The sequence below is a fragment of the Rhinoraja longicauda genome, chromosome 8 (assembly GCF_053455715.1).
Source record: "Rhinoraja longicauda isolate Sanriku21f chromosome 8, sRhiLon1.1, whole genome shotgun sequence".
In the NCBI taxonomy this organism is placed as follows: Eukaryota; Metazoa; Chordata; class Chondrichthyes; order Rajiformes; family Arhynchobatidae; genus Rhinoraja; species Rhinoraja longicauda.
Window position 1 is genome coordinate 33,991,971 of NC_135960.1, and position 20,876 is coordinate 34,012,846.

The 20,876-nt window shown below is 43.4% G+C and overlaps 1 protein-coding gene across 4 annotated transcripts in view; it reads left to right on the forward strand.

The window, feature by feature from the left end:
• The window catches only part of LOC144595842 (disco-interacting protein 2 homolog A-like), a 193,529-nt gene that overhangs the window by 96,781 nt on the left and 75,872 nt on the right, over nucleotides 1-20,876 (forward strand). For all 4 annotated transcript variants that reach the window (XM_078403596.1, XM_078403598.1, XM_078403597.1 and 1 more), the window contains exons 5-6: nucleotides 1,149-1,358; nucleotides 20,074-20,205. In XM_078403596.1, coding sequence (XP_078259722.1) covers nucleotides 1,149-1,358; nucleotides 20,074-20,205 — 342 coding nt within the window. The remainder of the gene's footprint in view (nucleotides 1-1,148; nucleotides 1,359-20,073; nucleotides 20,206-20,876) is intronic.

Below are 20,876 nucleotides of genomic sequence, written 5' to 3' on the forward strand. Positions count from 1 at the left end.
GGATACAATAATCCTGACGTGGGTTTACCAAAGCCCTTTGTAGCTGTAGCAAGGTTGCCTTACTCTTGAATTTTAGTCATGTTGAAATCTATTATACACTAATTTATTGCATATTATACTTGCAAATTAATTTCTATACTTAGAATATCAGCAATCCCAGAATCCCAGAATAGAATATTAGCTATTAGAATATATGATTTTGCAAATTGCTAGCATGTAATTTCCCCACATTATACCTTTGTAACTTGCTCACTATGGGTATCCCTTTTGTGGGCAGTTTTGCATTCACTTCTCAAAACTGACATCCACTTGAGATTGTTTCATCACAAAACATGGAAACTGTACTCTTTGTCCGTTTATTCATATTGTTAATGTAGATTGTAAACGACCGAGGGCTCTGTTGATTCTTTGTCACCCTGTGGTAACAGCTTGTCAACGTCATAATGACCCATTTCCTTCCATTGTGTTTTCTGCTCTTTAATCAATTCTTTTCGTTCATCCAAATAGATTGGCATCAACCAGTATTCAAATTGTATTCCTGTTATTTTACTGCACCATTTTTCCATCTGAATTATGTAGATAGGAATATGGTGCAGTTAAACATTAGTGCCAATTATGTGCAAAAACCCTCTTTTGGTGTTTGCAATTAGTGAAAAAATTACAGACGAATGGAGTTTGATTAAAAATGAATGTGTTAAAGAAACTAGAGTAAAGGAACTATGAATGGATCAACACAGGAGAAGAAATGGTCCAGAGTATTTTTTGAAATCTCATGTTACATGTTTTTTGTTCTTATTCTTACAATTTCTGAGCATAATTTTGATGATGTTTGATGGACAGGATAGAGGGTTAAGGTAGTTGAGCAGTGAGAAATTGAATTCTTTGTGAAATATTATATAATTGACATATCTCAAAGTTTGTATTTAAATAATTATTTGCACCCAGTTTTTATTGTTATGGTGCTTGTGTAATGTATAAAATAAAGACTATTCTTAAGGATTTGAGGATTAAAAATGTTCTAATTAGGATTTATCCAGTCAGGCTACTTGTGGGATGCAAATTGTGTCCTGCAAATCCTTTGTCCTGTCTGTGTCAAATCCTCCCTGTGGGGTTACACTGTCCTAATGTTAGTATTATATTGAATGCAGACACATCCTCAGCGTCAGAAGATGAGGGCTCACTCCGTCGTCAGGGCCGGATCACGTCCACTTCAAAGCAGGGCCATTTGAACGTAGAGCACTGGCTTAACAAGGTTATCCAGAGCTCCTCCACCTCATCCTCTGCATCGTCCACCTCATCACATGTAGGAGGGAAACCTACTGCTTCACTAGCTGACCTCATGGCGCATACCCATTTAGGTCAGTAAACCTTTATTAATTTTACTTTCTCTGCAGCATTTTCTGAGAAACCCTTTACAGTGACTGCTATCTCAATTATCACAATCGACAAGTGCGGTCAGGTAGGCCAGATTTGATAAGGAAAGGTCAGAGCTATTAATCTGTTATGTCTTTCAAATTAAAAATAAAAGTATAACTAAAGGTGCTCATTCCAAACTATTCAGTGCAGAAACGGCATACTGTAAAAGTACTGAAGAAAACACCTGCATTAAATTGCTTTCTTATTTGCACAATTTCAGACATGTCATGGTACCATGTAATTAATTACTTTTGAAGTACACATTCTTGTTAATTTTACAGCAATGTCCTTCACCTAAAATGAAACAAACAAAAATGATTTGTGTTTGATTGAATTATTGGGAGACTATAACTGCAACAGACATAAATGAATGCTGGAACCACTCAGCAGTTCAAGCAGCATCTATGAGGAGAGAGAGCATTACATTTCAATCAATCAACCTTTTTAGGAGCTGGAAAAATTTACTTAAGTTTTGTTTTTAGCAGAGTATTATTATATTTACCGAATTTTAACTTGCCTGAAAGATTTTTGTAATGCTGATATATTTTTATTTTTATATTTCTAGCCTCCACCAAAATATTGCAAGGTACTCGGGATAGATACATGAAATTGTTCAGGGGAACCATTTCATTTGCCGGTGTCAAATATGACTAATAGGGTGGTGGCTACTGTAGAACATGGATCGATGTAGATATGTTCATTATTTCCATATCCCTTGTAAGCATACATGGTTTTGACATTTAAAAAAAACCTCATCTTTATTGTGTAATTATGATTGCCTCCTAAATACTATCCCAGCATTTTATTATCAGTTTATTTTGTTGTAACAATTGTTTTTGCTTTTAAGGAATTATTTTCTTTTTAAACATCCTGAAGAATTCATATTGATTATATGCAACATCAAATGGAGATGTGTTGCATACTATCAACCAATGACAGAAAGAGAAAGAGAACAATTTAATTTGGTTGGGGAGACACAGGGTACAGCAGATGCTAACAAAAAAGAGACACCAAGTGCTGGAGTAACTCAGTGGGCTACGCAGCATCTCTGGAGAAAATGGAAGGGTGACGACAGGGCCGGACTAAGCCTGTAGCTAGGGGTGCCAACTTCCTCATTCCCAAATACGAGACAAGGTGACGTCACCGCCCCCCCCCCCCCCCCCCCCAGTCCCACGTAACCTCATCCAGCCAGCGGTCATGTGCTCCCGCTTCACCAATGGCGGCAGCCCGGGCTGAGAGACAGGTTGCTATGCAACCTCCGTTAGGCAGCGCCCGGCCCTACACTGTCCGGAGGTTAGGGTTGCCCACTGCCCCGTATTAGCCGGGACATCCCGTATTTTGGGCTCAATTGGCTTGTCCCATGCGGGACCGTCCTTATCCCGTATTAGCCCCGGGGGGCACTGTAGGCCCGGGCGCTTTAGGCCCAAACAGTGTAGGTAGGAACTGCAAATGCTGGTTGAAATCTGTGCCTACCTTCCGGAGGTCGGAACAGTGTAGGCCCGGTCGCCGCCTATCGGAGGTTGCGTAGCGACCCACCTCCCGGCCCGGGCGGCCGCCATTGGTGGAGCGAGAGCACATGGCCGCTGGCTGGGTGAGGTCACGTGGGGCGCGGGGCGCTGACAACACCTTGTCCCGTATTTGGGAATGCTATAATTGGCACCCCTACCGGAGGTCAGGCAGTATCTTGGGAGAGAAGGAATGGGTGATGTTTCGGGTCGAGACTCTTCTGATGGAATTCTCCTTCAGTTTGTGGATACTTTCGTCGCCGGATACTTATGAGGGCGACAAAAGTATCCACAAACTGAAGGAGAATTGGAAGAAGGGGAAGGGGCGAGGATTTGGCTCTGAGAAAGGCGCTCGATCCAGGCTGCGAGAAGACTACGACTCTGTGGAACAAGACGGCGACGAACCAGGCCCTCAATGCTCGGTGGAGGGGTGGATCCTGTTTGTGACCGGGGTCCACGAGGAAGCCACCGAGGAGGACATCCATGACAAGTTTGGCGAGTACGGTGAGATCAATAACCTGCACCTCGACCGGCGCACCGGCTATCTGAAGGACTACTCTCTGGTGGAGTACGAGGCTACAAGGAGGCGCAGGTGGCCATGGGGGGTTTGAACGGGTCGGAGCTGGCCGGGCAGCCCAACAGCTGGGATTGGGGCTTCGTCAGGGGGCCCCCTAGGAGCAAGAGGCAGAGTGGCCGCAGGAGAAGCCGGAGCTGGCCGGAATGGAAGCGTCACTGAGCCGGGACGGAGTGCGGAGCGATCAGTGGGACGGAGCGGCCTGCACAACGCCAGGGACCGAGACGCTCCCGCAGATTGCCGTGCCCAAACCGAACCGTGCGTTACGGGGGCCGTTTAACCTCAGTCGGGACTGTCGTGGGGCTGTGGAGAGGGTGGGGAAGGAAGGGTAAGGTTGGCTTGTGCAAAACAACACTCAGAAATAAAGTATTTTAGTTTTAAAAAAATCTTCGGTCTGAAGTAGCATTTAGTGTGAGGGCCTCTCAAACGCGGGGCCCGTAGCATATGCTACTTTTGCTACTAGGTTAATCCGGCACTGGGTGACGTTTTGGGTTGGGTCTTAAAGACTGTGTTTGTGTAGATTTACATTTACATAAACTCATTTTATTCTCTGCTGTTTTCATTTGTATTACATGCATTGTCCATTGACTTACATTCTTGTCTCATGCATGCACTTGCTGTCTTTCAGTTGCATGCTTCTTTCATCTCTCCACTATGTTATCTTTCACTGCTGTGCTCACACATTTGCTTCCATTTTTCAATTAGATGTATCACTTTTCTCCTTTCTACCTTGTTGGTTGTCTTGTTCTGCTGTCTGTTCTCCTCCTCCTGTTTGATATGTTCAAATGCTTTTGCTTCTGTTAGACCAGCTTGATTTTCCCATCCCACCCCACCCCAACCTTGTTGTTGGCTGGATAATTGTGAGAAGAGGGTCATCGGGAGAAATGTTGCCACCTTGAATATTTGGGACCTAACTGTGTGGTAACATGTTGAAAGTTTTTGGAAATGTAAATATGTTAGATCCACTGAAATCAGTTTTACTAATTAAAGTAAAGTAAAATAATCTTGGTATCCCTATCAGGATCTCTACTGCGCCACTTTCTAAGTGCTTTTCTATTACATCTGTGTATATTTATGCTGCTTTTGGTTTGTCGGTGCAAAAACCTTTGTGAAAGCAATGATGTTTCATCTCTTGCATCTACTATCCCATGTTAACATGCACAGTATACCATGTAGGAAAATAACTGCAGATGCTGGTACAAATCGAACGTATCACAAAATGCTGGAGGTCAGACTGAAGAAGGGTCTCGACCAGAAACGTCACCCATTCCTTCTCTCCTAGATGCTACCTGACCTGCTGAGTTACTCCAGCATTTTGTGATACCTGCACAGTATACCATGATACCTGGTCCCCCTCTTCTTCTACCTTTTTATCACGCTCATTCACTAACGCACTCCTCGTAAACTAGATGTCATCTTCATTTCACTTCCACCCCTGTCCACCACAACCTTGCTCCCATCACTTGTTACATACTGTGAGATAAAAATCAGAGATGGTATTACCAATTGGAGGCGAATGACTAAGACACAGACAATGTGGCCAGTTGGATAAGAATGAATGTGGACTGATAGCCCTGTGTTCTGTTAGACTTTGGATGATGGAATGACTGAGCATTTATTTGTATAATAGCTAGGACAGCCAGAATTCTGAGGCATCAAAGTGTTAAGTGTTTTGAGTTTTACGAAACTGAACAAAGTCAAAGAATTTGGTGAGGCTGGACTCTTCCTTCTTCAGAATTCATGTATACTTGGTTATTATTGTTGGAATAATCCATCAGCACATTTGCCTCATATCCCTCTGAGCCTTTCCTATCCATGTATCTGTATGTCCTTAAAATGCTGTTTTAATACATGCCTCAATTACCTCCTCTAACAGTTCTTTCCATATACCAACCACTCTGGGCTGAGAACCCGAGAGGCAATTTGAACACAACTAGCCCCTTCACCTTACATCTTTGCCTTCTGGTTCTTGATTCCCCTGCCATGGATAAAAGACTGTGCATTCATCCTATCTATTCCCCTCATGATTTTATACACATTTATAATGCCTCAGCCTCCTGCATTCTAAGGAATCAAGACCTCGCCCGCCCTACCTCTTCCTATAGTTCAGGCCCTCGAGTTCTGGCAATATCCTTGTAAATCTTCTCTGCACTGTTTTCACCTTAATGGCATCCTTCCCATTGCAGTGTGAGCAGAACTAAACACAATACTCCAAATGCAGCGTCACAATGTCTTGTATAACTGTAATATGACATCCCAACTTCTATAATTAATACCAAACTGATGAAGGCTAATGTACCAAAAGCCGCATTTACCACCCTATCTACCTATGCGGCTACAGGAACTATATACCTGTGCTCCTAAAGGCTCTGCAAAATTCCCCAGTGCCCTACCAAGATCCTGCCCTGGTTTGACTTCCCAACGTGCAGCATTTCGTACTTATCTGCATTAGACTCCATTAGCTATTCCTCAGCAAACTTTCCCAGCTGATCATAATGACCGTCTAAAGTAAACCCACCTGCCTACACATGATTTGTATCCCTCCATTCCCTGCTTGTTCTGGTGTCTATCTAAATGCCTCTTTGAACATTGCTTTTCTTACCTCCACTGGAATCACCTTCCGGGTACCTCTCATCCTCTGTGTGTAAACTAGCCTTACAAATCTCCTTAAAAATGTCCCCCTTTCAGTATAAATCTATGACCCCATGTATTTGCCGAGATGGAAGGAAAAACCTGAAGGGTCCTGATCTCTTATCTTCCCCCTAAGTATTTGACATTTCCACCCTGGAAAAAAGACTCTGACCATTTACAATATTTCATGTAGCTGTGGACTTGCATTCACGATCCCGTTGTACATCAACACTCCCAAACGTTGTGTCATTTACTGTAATGCATTTTGCATTTGACCACCTCGCATTTATCCAGGCAAAGCGCAAATGTTTGGTAAAACTGACACCTAGTTTACACTGTCCGTCAAGGCCTTACTGACTATTTTAACTTCTCTTCCGATTTCCCCAACTGATATTTCTGGCCTTGCCTCCTCCATTATGGGTATGGGGAGAAGGCAGGAATGGGGTACTAATTGTGAATGATCAGCCATGATCACATTGAATGGCGGTGCTGGCTCAAAGGGCCGAATGGCCTACTCCTGCACCTATTGTCTATTGTCTATTACTAGAGCAAGTCATACAAAGAATGGGCACCTCCTTTTCTACTTGAGTTACCTACAAATCAATGGTATGAATATTGAATTCTACAATTTCAAGTAATACCCCACTCTCCCCAGTGCATACACATTTCTCCCACAATCTCCTGCCATCCTTGTTATCATACTCTTTTCCCTTCTTCCATATGCATGTCTCCTATTCCTGAGTCCCATGTCTCTTTTGTCCACCGTTTTCACCTCTTACCTATCACCTTTCATCCATATCCCTCCCTCTGGCTTTACATTTGACTCCTTTTCATTCTTTACCTGACATCCCTTGGTCTCCTTTTCACATCTAGCCTTTGTCACGCCTCTCGTATATCAATACCTTCCTCTCACTTGTATCCACCTATCACTTGCCAGGCTTTGCAGCACCCACACCTCACTTTTCCAACTTTCTCCACAATACTCCACAGAAAGGGCCAGAGCAGACTTTATCTGCTAAGGAGACTCAGGTCCTTTGGAGTGCAGGGGGCACTACTAAGGACCTTCTACAACACGGTGGTTGCATCGGCCATTTTCTATGGAGTGGTCTGCTGGAGCAGCAGCATCTCAGCGGCGGAAGAGAAGAGACTCAACAAACTGGTCAGGAAGGCCAGCTCTGTCCTGGGTTGCCCCCTCGACTCAGTGCAGGTAGTGGGAGAGAGGAGGATGATGGCAAAGCTAACATCGCTGCTGGACAATGACTCCCACCCCATGCAGGACACTGTCACTGCACTGAGTAGCTCCTTCAGTGACAGACTCCTTCACCCCAAGTGTGTGAAGGAGAGATATAGGAGGTCCTTTCTTCCCGCTGATGTGAGACTGCACAACCAGCACTGCTCCCAGCAGACGAGTCAACAATAACAGCTAAGAATACACAGAAAACTGATGACAATTTATGTATCTTTTGTTTATAATGAATGATCTCTTGCTCTCTTGCTACCCACTTTGCTGCTGTAACACTGTAAATTTCCCCGGTGCGGGACGAATAAAGGAATATATTATTACTTCATCAGTCTGAAGAGGGTCCAGATCCGAAGCGTCGTCTATCCACTCCCTCCACAGATGCTGCCTGATCTGTTGAGTTCTTCTGGCATTTTGTTCTTTGCTCAAGATTCCAGCAGTTTGTTGTGTCTCAAGTTTAAAGGTACCATGGGATCAAGGTTCTCGGTCTGCTCAAAAGGAGAGTGCGAAACAGAAGGTAAGTTTCACGGGAATGCAGCCAGCTGAACGAGTTGCATTTAAAGGAAGCTCATGAACTGAACAACAAGCGAGTGGGCAGGGAGCACAGCAAATACTGTCTGATGACCCAGATGCCAAACTGTCTGGATTTCCAAATACTAATGCTGAATAGATTCTATCACCAGGCAGGAGGTGCAGAAGCCGAAACTCCCATACCACCAGGTTCAGGAATGCTTTCCTACAACCATCAGGTTCTTGACCAAAACAATGCAACCGTAATCCTATCTCGATGACAGAACTCTGCGAACCATCTCTTACTCTAACATGGACTTATTTTGTAATTTTGTTTTGCACCAATGTCTTGCTTTTTGTACAATCTTTCTCTTTTTACCATATAACCATATAACAATTACAGCACGGAAACAGGCCCGTTCGGCCCTACCAGTCCACGCCGACCACTTTCTCTGACCTAGTCTCATCTACCTGCTCTCAGACCATAACCCTCCAATCCCCTCCCATCCATATACCTATCCAATTTACTCTTAAATAATAAAATCAAGCTTGCCTCCACCACTTCCACCGGAAGCTCATTCCACATAGCCACCACCCTCTGAGTAAAGAAGTTACCCCTCATGTTACCCCTAAACTTTTGTCCCTTAATTCTGAAGTTATGTCCCCTTGTTGGAATCTTCCCCACTCTCAAAGGGAAAAGCCTACCCACGTCAACTCTGTCCGTCCCTTTTAAAATTTTAAAAACCTCTATCAAGTCCCCCCTCAACCTTCTACGCTCCAAAGAATAAAGACCCAACCTGTTCAACCTCTCTCTGTAGCTTAAGTGCTGAAACCCAGGCAACATTCTAGTAAATCTCCTCTGTACCCTCTCCATTTTGTCGACATCCTTCCTATAATTTGGCGACCAGAACTGCACACCATACTCCAGATTCAGCCTCACCAATGCCCTATACAATTTTAACATTACATCCCAACTTCTATATTCGATGCTCTGATTTATAAAGGCAAGCATGCCAAACGCCTTCTTCACCACCCTATCCACATGAGATTCCACCTTCAGGGAACAATGCACAGTTATTCCCAGATCCCTCTGTTCCACTGCATTCCTCAATTCCCTACCATTTACCCTGTACGTCCTATTTTGATTTGTCCTACCAAAATGCAGCACCTCACACTTATCAGCATTAAACTCCATCTGCTATCTTTCAGCCCACCCTTCCAAAAGGCCATCTGTCAGTTGTGTAGTTTACATAAGACGTTTTTTGTGTGTGTTTGTGTCTGAGTCTATGTGCCTGTGATGCTGCTGAAAGCAAGATTTTCCTTGTGCCTGTACCTCACTGTATTAGTACATACGATAAGAGACTTGACTTGTATTGTGGATTGCATGAGCTTTACAATATACCTTTCCTTAATAACAGAAATGGTTGTACAAAATTGTGAAATCCTGGACTAGGGAAATAATAAAAGTGCATGCAAAGGACATAGTTTTATATTAATTGTTGGGTAGATTAGTGGGGCCTTAAGAAAGAAAAAAATCACCCCAAGAGTGGTAGCGGTCTGGAGCCTTGGGTACCTGAAAGGAGAGTGAATAAGGTGAGTGTGGGTGGGGACAGCTAGAGGGTAGAAAACCTGAGACCATTTAAAAAGTAACTAGATGAGCATTTGATATTCTATAACGTACAAGACTCTTGGCCAAGATTTGGAAAGCATGTTGATCATCTTTGGTTGGCAGATGAATGGTCATGGGTGAATGATCCACTGGGCTGTGAAGTACAAGTCTGTGATGTGGTTTTGTCGACCTCTCTTCTCGCATCAAACCCTTTCCAGGAATCAACCCAATGAACTTTCTTTGCACTGGTTCAAATGAAAGTATATCCTGCTTCAAACATGGAGAATACTAAGTAAGCAATACTCCAGGTGAAGCCTCACACGTGCCTCGTTTAATAGACAATAGACAATAGACAATAGACAATAGGTGCAGGAGTAGGCCATTCAGCCCTTCGAGCCAGCACCGCCATTCAATGCGATCATGGCTGATCACTCTCAATCAGTACCCCGTTCCTGCCTTCTCCCCATACCCCCTTACTCCGCTATCCTTAAGAGCTCTATCCAGCTCTCTCTTGAAAGCATCCAACGAACTGGCCTCCACTGCCTTCTGAGGCAGAGAATTCCACACCTTCACCACCCTCTGACTGAAAAAGTTCTTCCTCATCTCCGTTCTAAATGGCCTACCCCTTATTCTTAAACTGTGGCCCCTTGTTCTGGACTCCCCCAACATTGGGAACATGTTATCTGCCTCTAATGTGTCCAATCCCCTAATTATCTTATATGTTTCAATAAGATCCCCCCTCATCCTTCTAAATTCCAGTGTATACAAGCCCAATCGCTCCAGCCTTTCAACATACGACAGTCCCGCCATTCCGGGAATTAACCTAGTGAACCTACGCTGCACGCCCTCCATAGCAAGAACATCCTTCCTCAAATTTGGAGACCAAAACTGCACACAGTACTCCAGGTGCGGTCTCACCAGGGCCCAGAGTTGGGAAGTCATGATGCAGCTCTGTAAGACATTGGTTTGGCTGCATTTGTAGTTTAGCATGCAATTCTAGTCTCCCCATTACAAGAAAAATGTGGAGGCTTTGGAGAAGATGCAGCAGAGATTTATCAGAATGTTGCCTAGATTAAACGGTATTAGCTGGATGGAGAGGTTGGACAAACTTGGATTGTTCTTTTCTGGAACGTCAGAAGTTGAGGGAAAATCTGATAGAAGTATATTACTTATTAAAGGGCATTGCTAGGATTGACAGTCAGAACCTTTTTCCCCAAGGTGGCCATGTGAAAGACTAGAAGAATTGTACACAGGGTGTTGTGGATGCCAGGAATGCACTACCAGGGATGGTGGTAAAGACATACAATAGTGGCATTAAAGAGGTATTTAGATAGTTACATAGAGACGCAGAGAATGGATGAATATGGATCATGCATAGGCAGATATTATTTTAGCTTGGCATTATATTTAGTACACACATCATGGGTCAAAGGGCCTGATGCTGTACTGTACATTTCTATATTCTACTAAAAGCTGCACCAAACCTCCCAAATGTTATGAGTAAGAAGGAACTGCAGTTGCTGGTTTAAACCGCAGACACAAAAAACTGGAGTAACTCAGCGGGACAGGCAACCAATGTTTTACACTGCATCATGACTTCCCAACTCTTAAACGAGGCTTCACCTGGACTATTGCTTAATCAATCATTCTCAATCAATTCTCTGAATGCATTCTAGATAGAGCTCTTAAGGATAGTGGAGTCAGGGGGTATGGGGAGAAGGCAGGAACGGGGTACTGATTGAGAATGATCAGCCATGATCACTTTGAATGGCGGTGCTGGCTCGAAGGGCCGAATGGCCTACTCCTGCATCTATTGTCTATAACCTTTGCCTTTTCTGCTTCTTCAGTATTTTCTCCCCCATGTGGGAATGTGTCCAGTCTGAAAGAAAGTTCCAACCTGTACTTGAAACACTTTCCCTCTCAAAGACAACCCCTTTGAAGAAATATGCTGGGAGATTTTAATTTCAATACAAACTGGGACTACAATGGTGCCAAGGGCTAAAATGGGGTGGAATTTGTCAAGTGTGTTCAAGAAAGTTTCCTCAGACAATATGTAGAGGGCCCTACAAAGGAGAAAGCCAAGCTTGACTGACTCATAGGGAATTGGGCAAGGCAAATTACAGAAGTGTCAGTGGGCGAGCCTTTTGGGACCAGTGACCATAGTTCTATTCCTTTTAAAATAATTAGGGCAAAAAAATATAGACACAAGGAACCTATAGACACAAAGGTCCAGGTTTACAAAAAGAAAAGTAGTAGAGTAACTCAGTGGATTCGACGCATCTTTGGAGATCATGAATAGGTAATATTTTCGGTCAGGTCCCATCTTCAGACTGATGGGAGTTGGTAGAAAGCTGGAAGAGAGGTGGAGGAGGGACAAAGCCTGACATGTGAGAGGGTGGGGAGGGCGGTTGATAGGCAGATGGTTGGACAAAAGCCAGAGATGCAAAGCCAAAAGGTGTGAGATAAAGATAAAAGAGGTATGAAATATGAAGCCAGAGGAAAGAATATAGGTGGAAGTGGACAGGAGGGAGAAAACAAAATGGGTGTGTATCAGGTGGGGCACAGGGAAGAGATGGAGGGAAAATGAGTGTGCATCGGGAGGGGGGGAGAGTGGGAGGGAACGGGTGTTGGTTAGTTATCGAAAAATTGGGGAATTCAATTTTCATACCATTAGGTTGTAAGCTACTCGAGTATAACATGAGATGCTGTTTCTCCAATTTGTAGCCTCACTCTGGCAATTCAGGAGGTTTATGGTGCAGGACAGAAAGGTCTGTATTGGAAGGGGAGTTAAATTGGTTAGCATCCGGGAGATCCAGCAGGCATGGCAGACTGAATGCAGATGTTCAGCAAACTGGTTAGTCTATGGTTAGTCTTGTCAATGTAAAGGAAGCCACGTTGGGAGTACCAAATGCAGTGCATGAAGGTAGAGGAGGTGCATGTCTCACCTGGAAGGACTACTCGGGTCCTGAATGGATGAGAAAGGAGGTATGGGGGCAGTTGTTTCATCTCCTACGATTGCAGTAGTTGGGAGGGGTGTTTTGGATAGGAAGGAATGAATGAACCAAGGTGTTGTGGAGGGAGCAGTCTCTGCGGAAAGCAGAAAAAGGTGGAGATGGGAAGATGTGACTGATGGTGAGATCATGCGGAAATGTTTGAGAATGATGTGTAGGCTGGTGGGGTGATGGGTCAGGACCAGGGGAATTCTATCCTTGTTCCATCTGGGAGGGAGGGGTGCGATGTCAATGGTATTAGACAGGAACTTGCAAAAGTTGATTGGAATCAGATGTTTGCAAGTAGAGGTGCACCCAGAAAGTGGGATACTTTACAAAGTACAATGGTGAGAGTTCAAGGTATGCATATTCCTTTTATAGTGAAGGACACGACAAGTGGGACGAAGGAGCCCTGGATGATGAGCGAAATTGAGGCTCTGGTCAGGAAAAAGGAGGTGGCATGGATTAGATATTGGTAGCTGGGATCAGATGTATCCCTGAAGATGTGTACGGGGATTGTGGAGAATGCTTTAGAAGGAAATTGGGAGGGCAAAAAGGGGACATGAGATAGCTATATCACAATCACAATCATACTTTATTAGCCAAGTATGTTTTGCAACATACGAGGAATTTCATTTGCCATATAGTCATAACGATAAAAAGCAACAGGACACACAAAATACATTTTAACATGAACATCCACCACAGTGACTCCTCCGCAATCCTCATTTTGATGGAAGGCGAAAAAAAAGGTTCAATCTCTCCCTTCTTTGTCCTCCAGTGGTCGGGGGCCTCTAACCTTCCGTTGACGGGACAATCTAGACTCCCGTAGCCGGCGGTGGGCCTTCTTCATCGGGGCAATCAAGCTCCTGCATCGGGGGGGGGGTGATCTCAGCTCCCGCGCCGGGTCGGGGCTTGTCAAACTTCGTGCAGCTTGGCGCTCCCGACTTTGGTCTCAAGATACCGAGCTCCTTGATGTTAAAGTCCACTGGCCGCAGTTGGAGCGTCGATCCAGGCAAGGACTCACACGCTCAGATGGTAAGTCCACGCCCCGCGGTGGGGTTCAAAGTTAGTCCCGGGCAAGGCCTCCAGCTCCATGATGTTAGGCCGCAGAGCGACTGGAGATACGATCCGGAAAACAATTACATCTCCGGCAAGGTAAGAGATTGAAAAAAAGTTCCCCCCGACCTTCCCGCGCCCCCCCCCCCCCCCACATAAAGCAAACCAGAGAACATTAACACAGACTTTTAAAACTCACCGAAAATAACAAAAAAAGGACAAAGGGACAGAATGTAGGCGAGGCTGAGGACGCCAATAGGATCAACAAACTGATCAGGAAGGCTGGCTCCGTCCTGAGGGCAGAATTGGATTAACAGGAAGTGGTTCTGGAGGGGAGGATGCTCCTCAAACGGCGGAGCATCCTGGACAATACAGCTCACTCCCTCCATGACACACTGGTCAACCTGAGGAGTATCTTCAGCAACAGACTAGTTCCACCAAGATGCAGGACAGAACGCCACAGGAGATCCTTCTTCACCTGTGGCTATCACACTTTACAACTCTTCCCCCTTCTTTCATGGGGTTTACAGACTGAGACTGACCCCCCACCCCCACCTCCTCAATCTTTGCACATCCCCAAAGCCTTACCACTCATCACTTTAATTTCATGTGTCATGTTTCATGTATTTTGTGTTTTTTATCACTGTTGGCAAATTAATTTCCCTCCTGCGAAAAATAAAGTTCTATCGTATCATCTCGTATATGACGCTAAAATAGATTGCATTATTGACTGAAGATGGTTATCAAGAATTACAGCGAGTTCTGGGCAAGTGAGCCAAGGAATGCCTAGGTCATAGAGTCACAGCATGGAAACATGCCCTTCGGCTCAACTTGTTCATGCTGATGAAGATGGCCCATAGCCCTCTAAACCTTTACTCACAATGTACTTGTCTAAATGTCTTTTAAATGTTCTTATTGTACCACCCTCAACTATTTCATCTGGCAGCTCGTTCTATATACCAACCAACCCTTTGCGTGAAAAAATTGCCCATTAGGTTGTTATTAAATCTTTCCCCCTCTCGCCTTAAGCCATTGCGCTCTTGTTCTTGATTTCCCTACCCTCGGAAAAAGACGTGTATCCAATCTATTCCCCTCATTATTTTATACACCACCAGCATGCCAAGAGCTGCCTCCACTACACCATCTACTTGTGATGTCATTTTGAGGGAACTATGTACTTGCACTCCTCGATCCCTATGCTGTACAACACTGCTCAGGTCCCTACTATTCATTGTGAAGGTCCTCCCTTGGTTTGATTTCCTAAAATGCAACACCTCAGACTGATTAGGATAATTGTAAGTGGGTGTTTGATGGGTGTCTCTGACTTCCTGAACCAAAGTTTTTTACTATTACCCTATGAGATCTATTTTGAGTATTTTCCACTTGTTTATGAGTGCATTTTGTGGCATTGTAATGGCTGTCAAGCAGTCCTTTAAAAAAATAATCTACATTCTGGAAATTTAAGATGTTTTCATTTAAATCAATGCATTTTTCTTGTAAAGATTGGATTGGAAACTTAAGTGCAATTGCTTTGTCATTGGGGTTTGAGTGATACACAACATTGCATGATGCATAACATTGCATGATACACAATGATACTTTAAACTACAGTCAGTCAACAGATATATTTTGTAACTGCCAGAGCTGACATCACAGACATCAGTACCAGAAGAAGTTGGTTCCAATGTGCTTTGTTGCATAAAAGGTGTAAAAATGCTGATTCTTTGAATGCTGAAAATCTATCAGCAAAACTCACTTGCGGCATTTTGAATGATTGGTGTGAAGAGTCCTGCAGAACACCTGCAGTACATGTTTCAATCTAACTGTTAGAATAAGAAATATCAGAAGCTTTTTAAATGAGATTTAATTTAATTTTTCATTGATCAGATTGTTCTGATTCGGTGGATTATTTGCTTTTACCTAGTACACTAGCAAACTTCCCAGACCATTCCAGGTTGATTTCAGAAAAGTGGACTTACTCTATGTGTTCATAAGGAACTGCAGATGCTGGTTTACAAAACAAGACAGGGGGTTCAGTTCAGCAGGTGGGCTGAGGAATGGTTAGAATCATGGAGTCATAGAGTGATACAGTGTGGAAACAAGCCCTTCAGCCCAATGTGCCCACACATGTCCTAGCTACACTCGTCCCACCTGCCTGCATTTGGCCCATATTCCTCCAGATCTGTCCTATCCATGTACCTGTCTAACTGTTTCTTAAACATTGGGATAGTCCCTGCCACAACTACCTCCTCTAGCAGCTTGTTACATACCCTCACCACCCTTTATGTGAAAAAGATACCCCTCAGATTCCTATTAAACCTTAGACCTATGTCCGCTTGTCCTCGATTCACTGACTATGGGCAAGAGACTGTGCATCTACCCGATCTATTCCTCTCATGATTTTGTTCATCTCTATAAAATCACCCCTCATCCACCTGCGCTCCAAGGACTAGTCCCAGCCTACTCAACCACTCCCTATAGCTCTGACCCTCTAGTCCTGGCATCATCCTCATAAATCATCTCTGTACCCTTTCCAGTTTGACAACATCACACAATACTCTAAATGCAGCCTCACCAACTTTTATACAACTGCAACATGACCTCCCAACTTCTACACAGTACTCTGACTTATGAAGGCCAATGTGCCAAAATCCATTTTGACCACCCTATCTATCTGCGACTTCACCTTCAAGGAACCATGCACCTGCACTTCTAGATCCCTCTGCTCTACAACACCCCCAGAGCCCTACCATTCACTGTGTCGGTCCTGCCCATGTTGGACTTCTCAAAATGCCTCTCATGCTTCTCAAAAGCATGAAAATGCTTCTCAAAATGCCTTTCACCGTCACATTTTTCTTTGTTAAATTCCATCAACCATTCCTCAACTCACCTGGCCAATCGATCAAGATGGTCACTATTTTAAAGCTGGAAAAGGTGCAGAGAAGATTTACGAAGATGTTGCCAAGATTCAAGGGCCTGAGCTGTAGGGTTGAGTAAGCCTGGACTCTCTTCCTTGGAACTCAGCAGGAGAATGAAGGGTGGTCTTGTGGAGGTGTCCAAAATCATGAGAGGCACAGATAGGGTAAATACGCAGTCTTTTTCCCATAGTCGGGGAATCAAGAACCAGAGGATGTAGGTTTAAGGGGATGGGGGAAAGATTTAATAGGAGCCGAAGGGATAACCTTTTTATGCAAGGGATGATGGATGTATGGAATGAGCTGCCAGGGGAGGTAGTTGGGACTAGAGCAGATGGGGCATGTTGGTCATCATGGGCAAGTTGGGCCACGGGGCCTGTTTCCATGCTGTCTGACTACATGACATTATGACTCTACGACGCAAGGGCTGTCATAACATAGCAACATCTCTGGAGCTTGTGGATAGGTGGTTTTAGGTCAGGACCCTTCTTCAGATTGATTATTGGGTGGGTGGAGAAGGTGGAGGAGTAGAAAGCTGTTCTAGAGCAGAATAGACTATTCTTTTCCTGGCAGATCCCAAGCATAATTTACATGAGTGACATAAACATTGCTTTTCATGTTTTTCACATAATGTAAAGGATAAGGACAACAATAAGGATCTGTCATACCAAAAACCTTAGATAAGCGGGGCGATAAACACTGCTCAATTCCAGATCCAAGGCCTGCAAGCAAAATGACCATACTATACACAAAGGCTAATAAGTATGATCTCGATTCAGGGATGCTAAGAGCAAATTGATGAACAAGCTTGACCTCAATTTGTCTGAGTGAGCTGCCAGAGGAAGCTATAAAGGCGGATACAACAATGATTTTGAAAAGACATTTGGGCAGATATATGGATAGGTAAGGTTTTGAGGGATATGGGACAAACGTGGCCAGGCGGGACATACACTTCGACAGTCTATTATACCCATCTGCTTCAAGGAAATCTCCATTATTCCAGTCCCCAAGTAACTTAAAGTGACAAGTCTTAATAACTATCACCCAATAGCTCTGAAGTAAACATAGAAGTGCTTTAGACGAAAGTAGCTCTACCACTGACCATAATGAAGTGTTTTGGAAAACTGGTAATGCCCACATCTTTGCTGGTGTTCCAGGCAATCTAGACCTCTTGCAATCTGCGCACGGAGAAAAAAGGAGTCTCTGGAGGATACCATCTCCCTTGCCCAACATTCAGCTCTGGATCACCTTGAAAATAGAAATCTTATTTCAGAATCCTATGCACCCTTCAACACCACAATACAGAATAAGATCATAGCTAAACTCTTGGACTTTGACCCTGGGGCCTCAATCAGCAACTAGCTCTTGACTTTTTAACTGGCAGATCTCAGTTGGTTAGAAATGGTCATGCTATTTCCTCCACCCTGGCCCTCAAAATCGGTGCTCCTCAAGTTTGTGTGCTCATTCCCCCACTTTACTCCCTATGCACCCATGACTGTAGTGCAAATTCAATCTTTTGGCTGATGATACCAACGTTGTTGGCCAGTTCTGCCACAAGGATGGGTTAAAGGATAGGAAAGTGATTGGGAACCTTGTGCAAAGGCGTCAGAATAACAACCTAACCCTTGACATCAGCATGCCAAACAGGTTGATTGTTGACCTAAGGAATCAGTGGGGTGAACACAACCTTGTCTTCGTCATTGGAGCTATTGAAAAAATGTTGACGTGCATATGATCTGATCGCTGCACACCGAAGCGATTTTTTTAAAAGCTCATTTGTGTATTTGGTAACTTCGGCATCTGTGAAGATTCGGCATGTTGATGAGGATTCTCTCAAACTTCTACAGCAACAATATAGATAGTATACTGACGAGATAGATTTTAACCTTGCATGGCATCTGCTCTGCTTTTCACCATCAGTGCCTGCAGAGAGTAGTGAACACAGCCTGTCCATTGCACATTCATCGCTTCCACCTGTTTTTATGATCCATTGCATCTGGAAGGCTTGGAAGTGTCATCAAGAATGCCTGTCTCACTGGCCATTCCCTTTTAATCTACCAGACTTAAGAACAGCTTCTTCCCCACTGCAAGCAGACTCCTGAGCCAGTCACTTCTTTGACATCCCATTCACGGAGGTGCTGCCATGTACTCTCGCTCTTAAATCTACCTTATTTGTTATTCCATAATTCCACTACAATCTTTGCAACACTTTGCTGTTTTGCATTCATCATTTTATTGTTATCTATCTTTACCATGGAATTCAACATATTTTCTTTTTACTGCACTTTATGCTAATAGGCAATTTCATTGCAGACTGGTGCATATAGAAACATAGAACAATAGGTGCAGGAGTAGGCCATCCGGCCCTTCAAGCCAGCACTGCCATTCAGTATGATCATGGCTGATCATCTAAAATTAGTATCCCGTTCCTGCTTTATCCCCATATCCATTGACAATAAATTAATCCGATCTGATATAAGAAAAACATAAGCAAAAAGAAAAGTTAAATGGTGCAAAAAAAACAACAGATTAGCAACAGATGGCCATTAATCGTCAGCAAGAAGATCAGATGGATCACCATGAAAGTGTGCAATGCTGTCTCTTGGATCTGAATGTATAAAATAACCTTGTTTTGATGCATAAATGTGATCTGAACAAGTATATTGTGCATAATTTCAAATGTCATTTTTAAATGACAGAAAGCATGAAAAGTTTGCAAACAGCTCAAGTAGTAGTAATTGAATGGTTCAATGGAAAGAATGAGGCCCAACAATATATATTTTTTAAGTTTTAGAGCTGGAATAGACATTGAAGGGTTTCAAACATATTTTCACCACGTTGTATATCAATTTTTGATTCTATATAATCACAGAAGGTGAGGTGAAATGTTGGTAAATGGCATGCTTTCTACTGTGAATCACGTTGAGTCTATTTACTGAATAACTCAGCAAAATTTCCATTCCGTTCCCTCCTTCATGTACATACTAGGTTTCAAGAGTATTGTATCAATGCTATTTTGCTTAAATTATATCGTCATCAGTTTCTGAGCTGTACGGTTTCTCCTAAATTCCTGATTTAATAATAACAATTTTTAACTTATGATCCTTAATTTTAGTTCTTTGATTATGTTTTAACGTTTCAGCTGATCTAGGTCATAAAGTTGTGGAAATGTAATTGATTTAAGCTCGTTTGGTTGGTCTGGGGAAACTCAACAGGGCTATCATTAGTTACCACTTTAGTACTGCTAGTTGTGTGAACACTCAGTTAAAATACATTTGAGGAATTCTTTACCTTCTGTTCCGAAAACCACTCTGCACTGCCAGATGTGACCACAAATACCTCAGAGCACGTCACTCACTTTGAGAGCAGTCACTGATATTTCCTGATGGCACATTCAAATGCTGCCACTTGTTGTCAAAACTATCTCAGTAGTTAGCCATTACAACTATTTTTTGGAGCATTGACATTGCTTATGGAAGATAATCACAGTGGGAGTTTAGGGGTTGAGAATGAGGCGACATGATTTGAAGAGCATGATTTGGGTTTTAAGTGGATTGCACCAAGTTTTGTTCATTCGCCGACCTCTGAAGGAGCTAATGTTCTTATTCTTTCACTTCTGCTCAGAAAACCACTCGGCACCGCCAGATGTGACCACTGGTGCCTCAGAGCACGTCACTCACTTTGAGAGGCCTCAAGTATCCTCAGTTCGTGGTGTTCCTCGAGGTTTCAACAGTAGCTCAATGGAAACTGCTGATGGTGAGTTGGGGTGACAGGGAGATTTTAGAAATGGAATTAATTCAACTCCAGGCACTTACTGACAAAGAATTCTAAAATGTTCTGTGAAAGAAGCAGACATTAGAACAATGCTTACTCATTTTTTCCCCCATGATTCTCATATTAAGCACCTTACCACTTACTTGATCATCAAACTGCCAGTGTTTAATGCATTGTGAGTCTGCAACCAGCAGTCGATATCGAGTCCTCATTCTCATTTGACATTGAACAAATCATTAGGAGAGAGATGTTCATCTTGGCGATCAGGGCATGATTTACTTTCTATTATCTTTTTTTAAATGTTGGAATGTTCCAGAGTGTTTAATAGACAAAAGTATGTTTCAGGGAGAGTCATAAATAAGCTGCAATATTTCCTGTATTACATTTAGGCACAGCAATGTCCCAAAAGAGTAATGTAACCATAATCGGCTTTTACTTTAGTTGGGGCTCAAATTTGATCAAGATACTGTGGTGAAGAACTTCTACGCCGTCTTCAGGATAGCTTTATGACATGTTTTGTATTCGCCCAGGAGGGAAGATGGATGCTTGGTTAAAATTTAATCCAAACAAAGATATCGGGCGGCACATTGGTGCAGCAGTAGAGTTGCTGCCTTACCCGTGTTTGATCCTGATCTCTGATGTTGTCTGTGTGG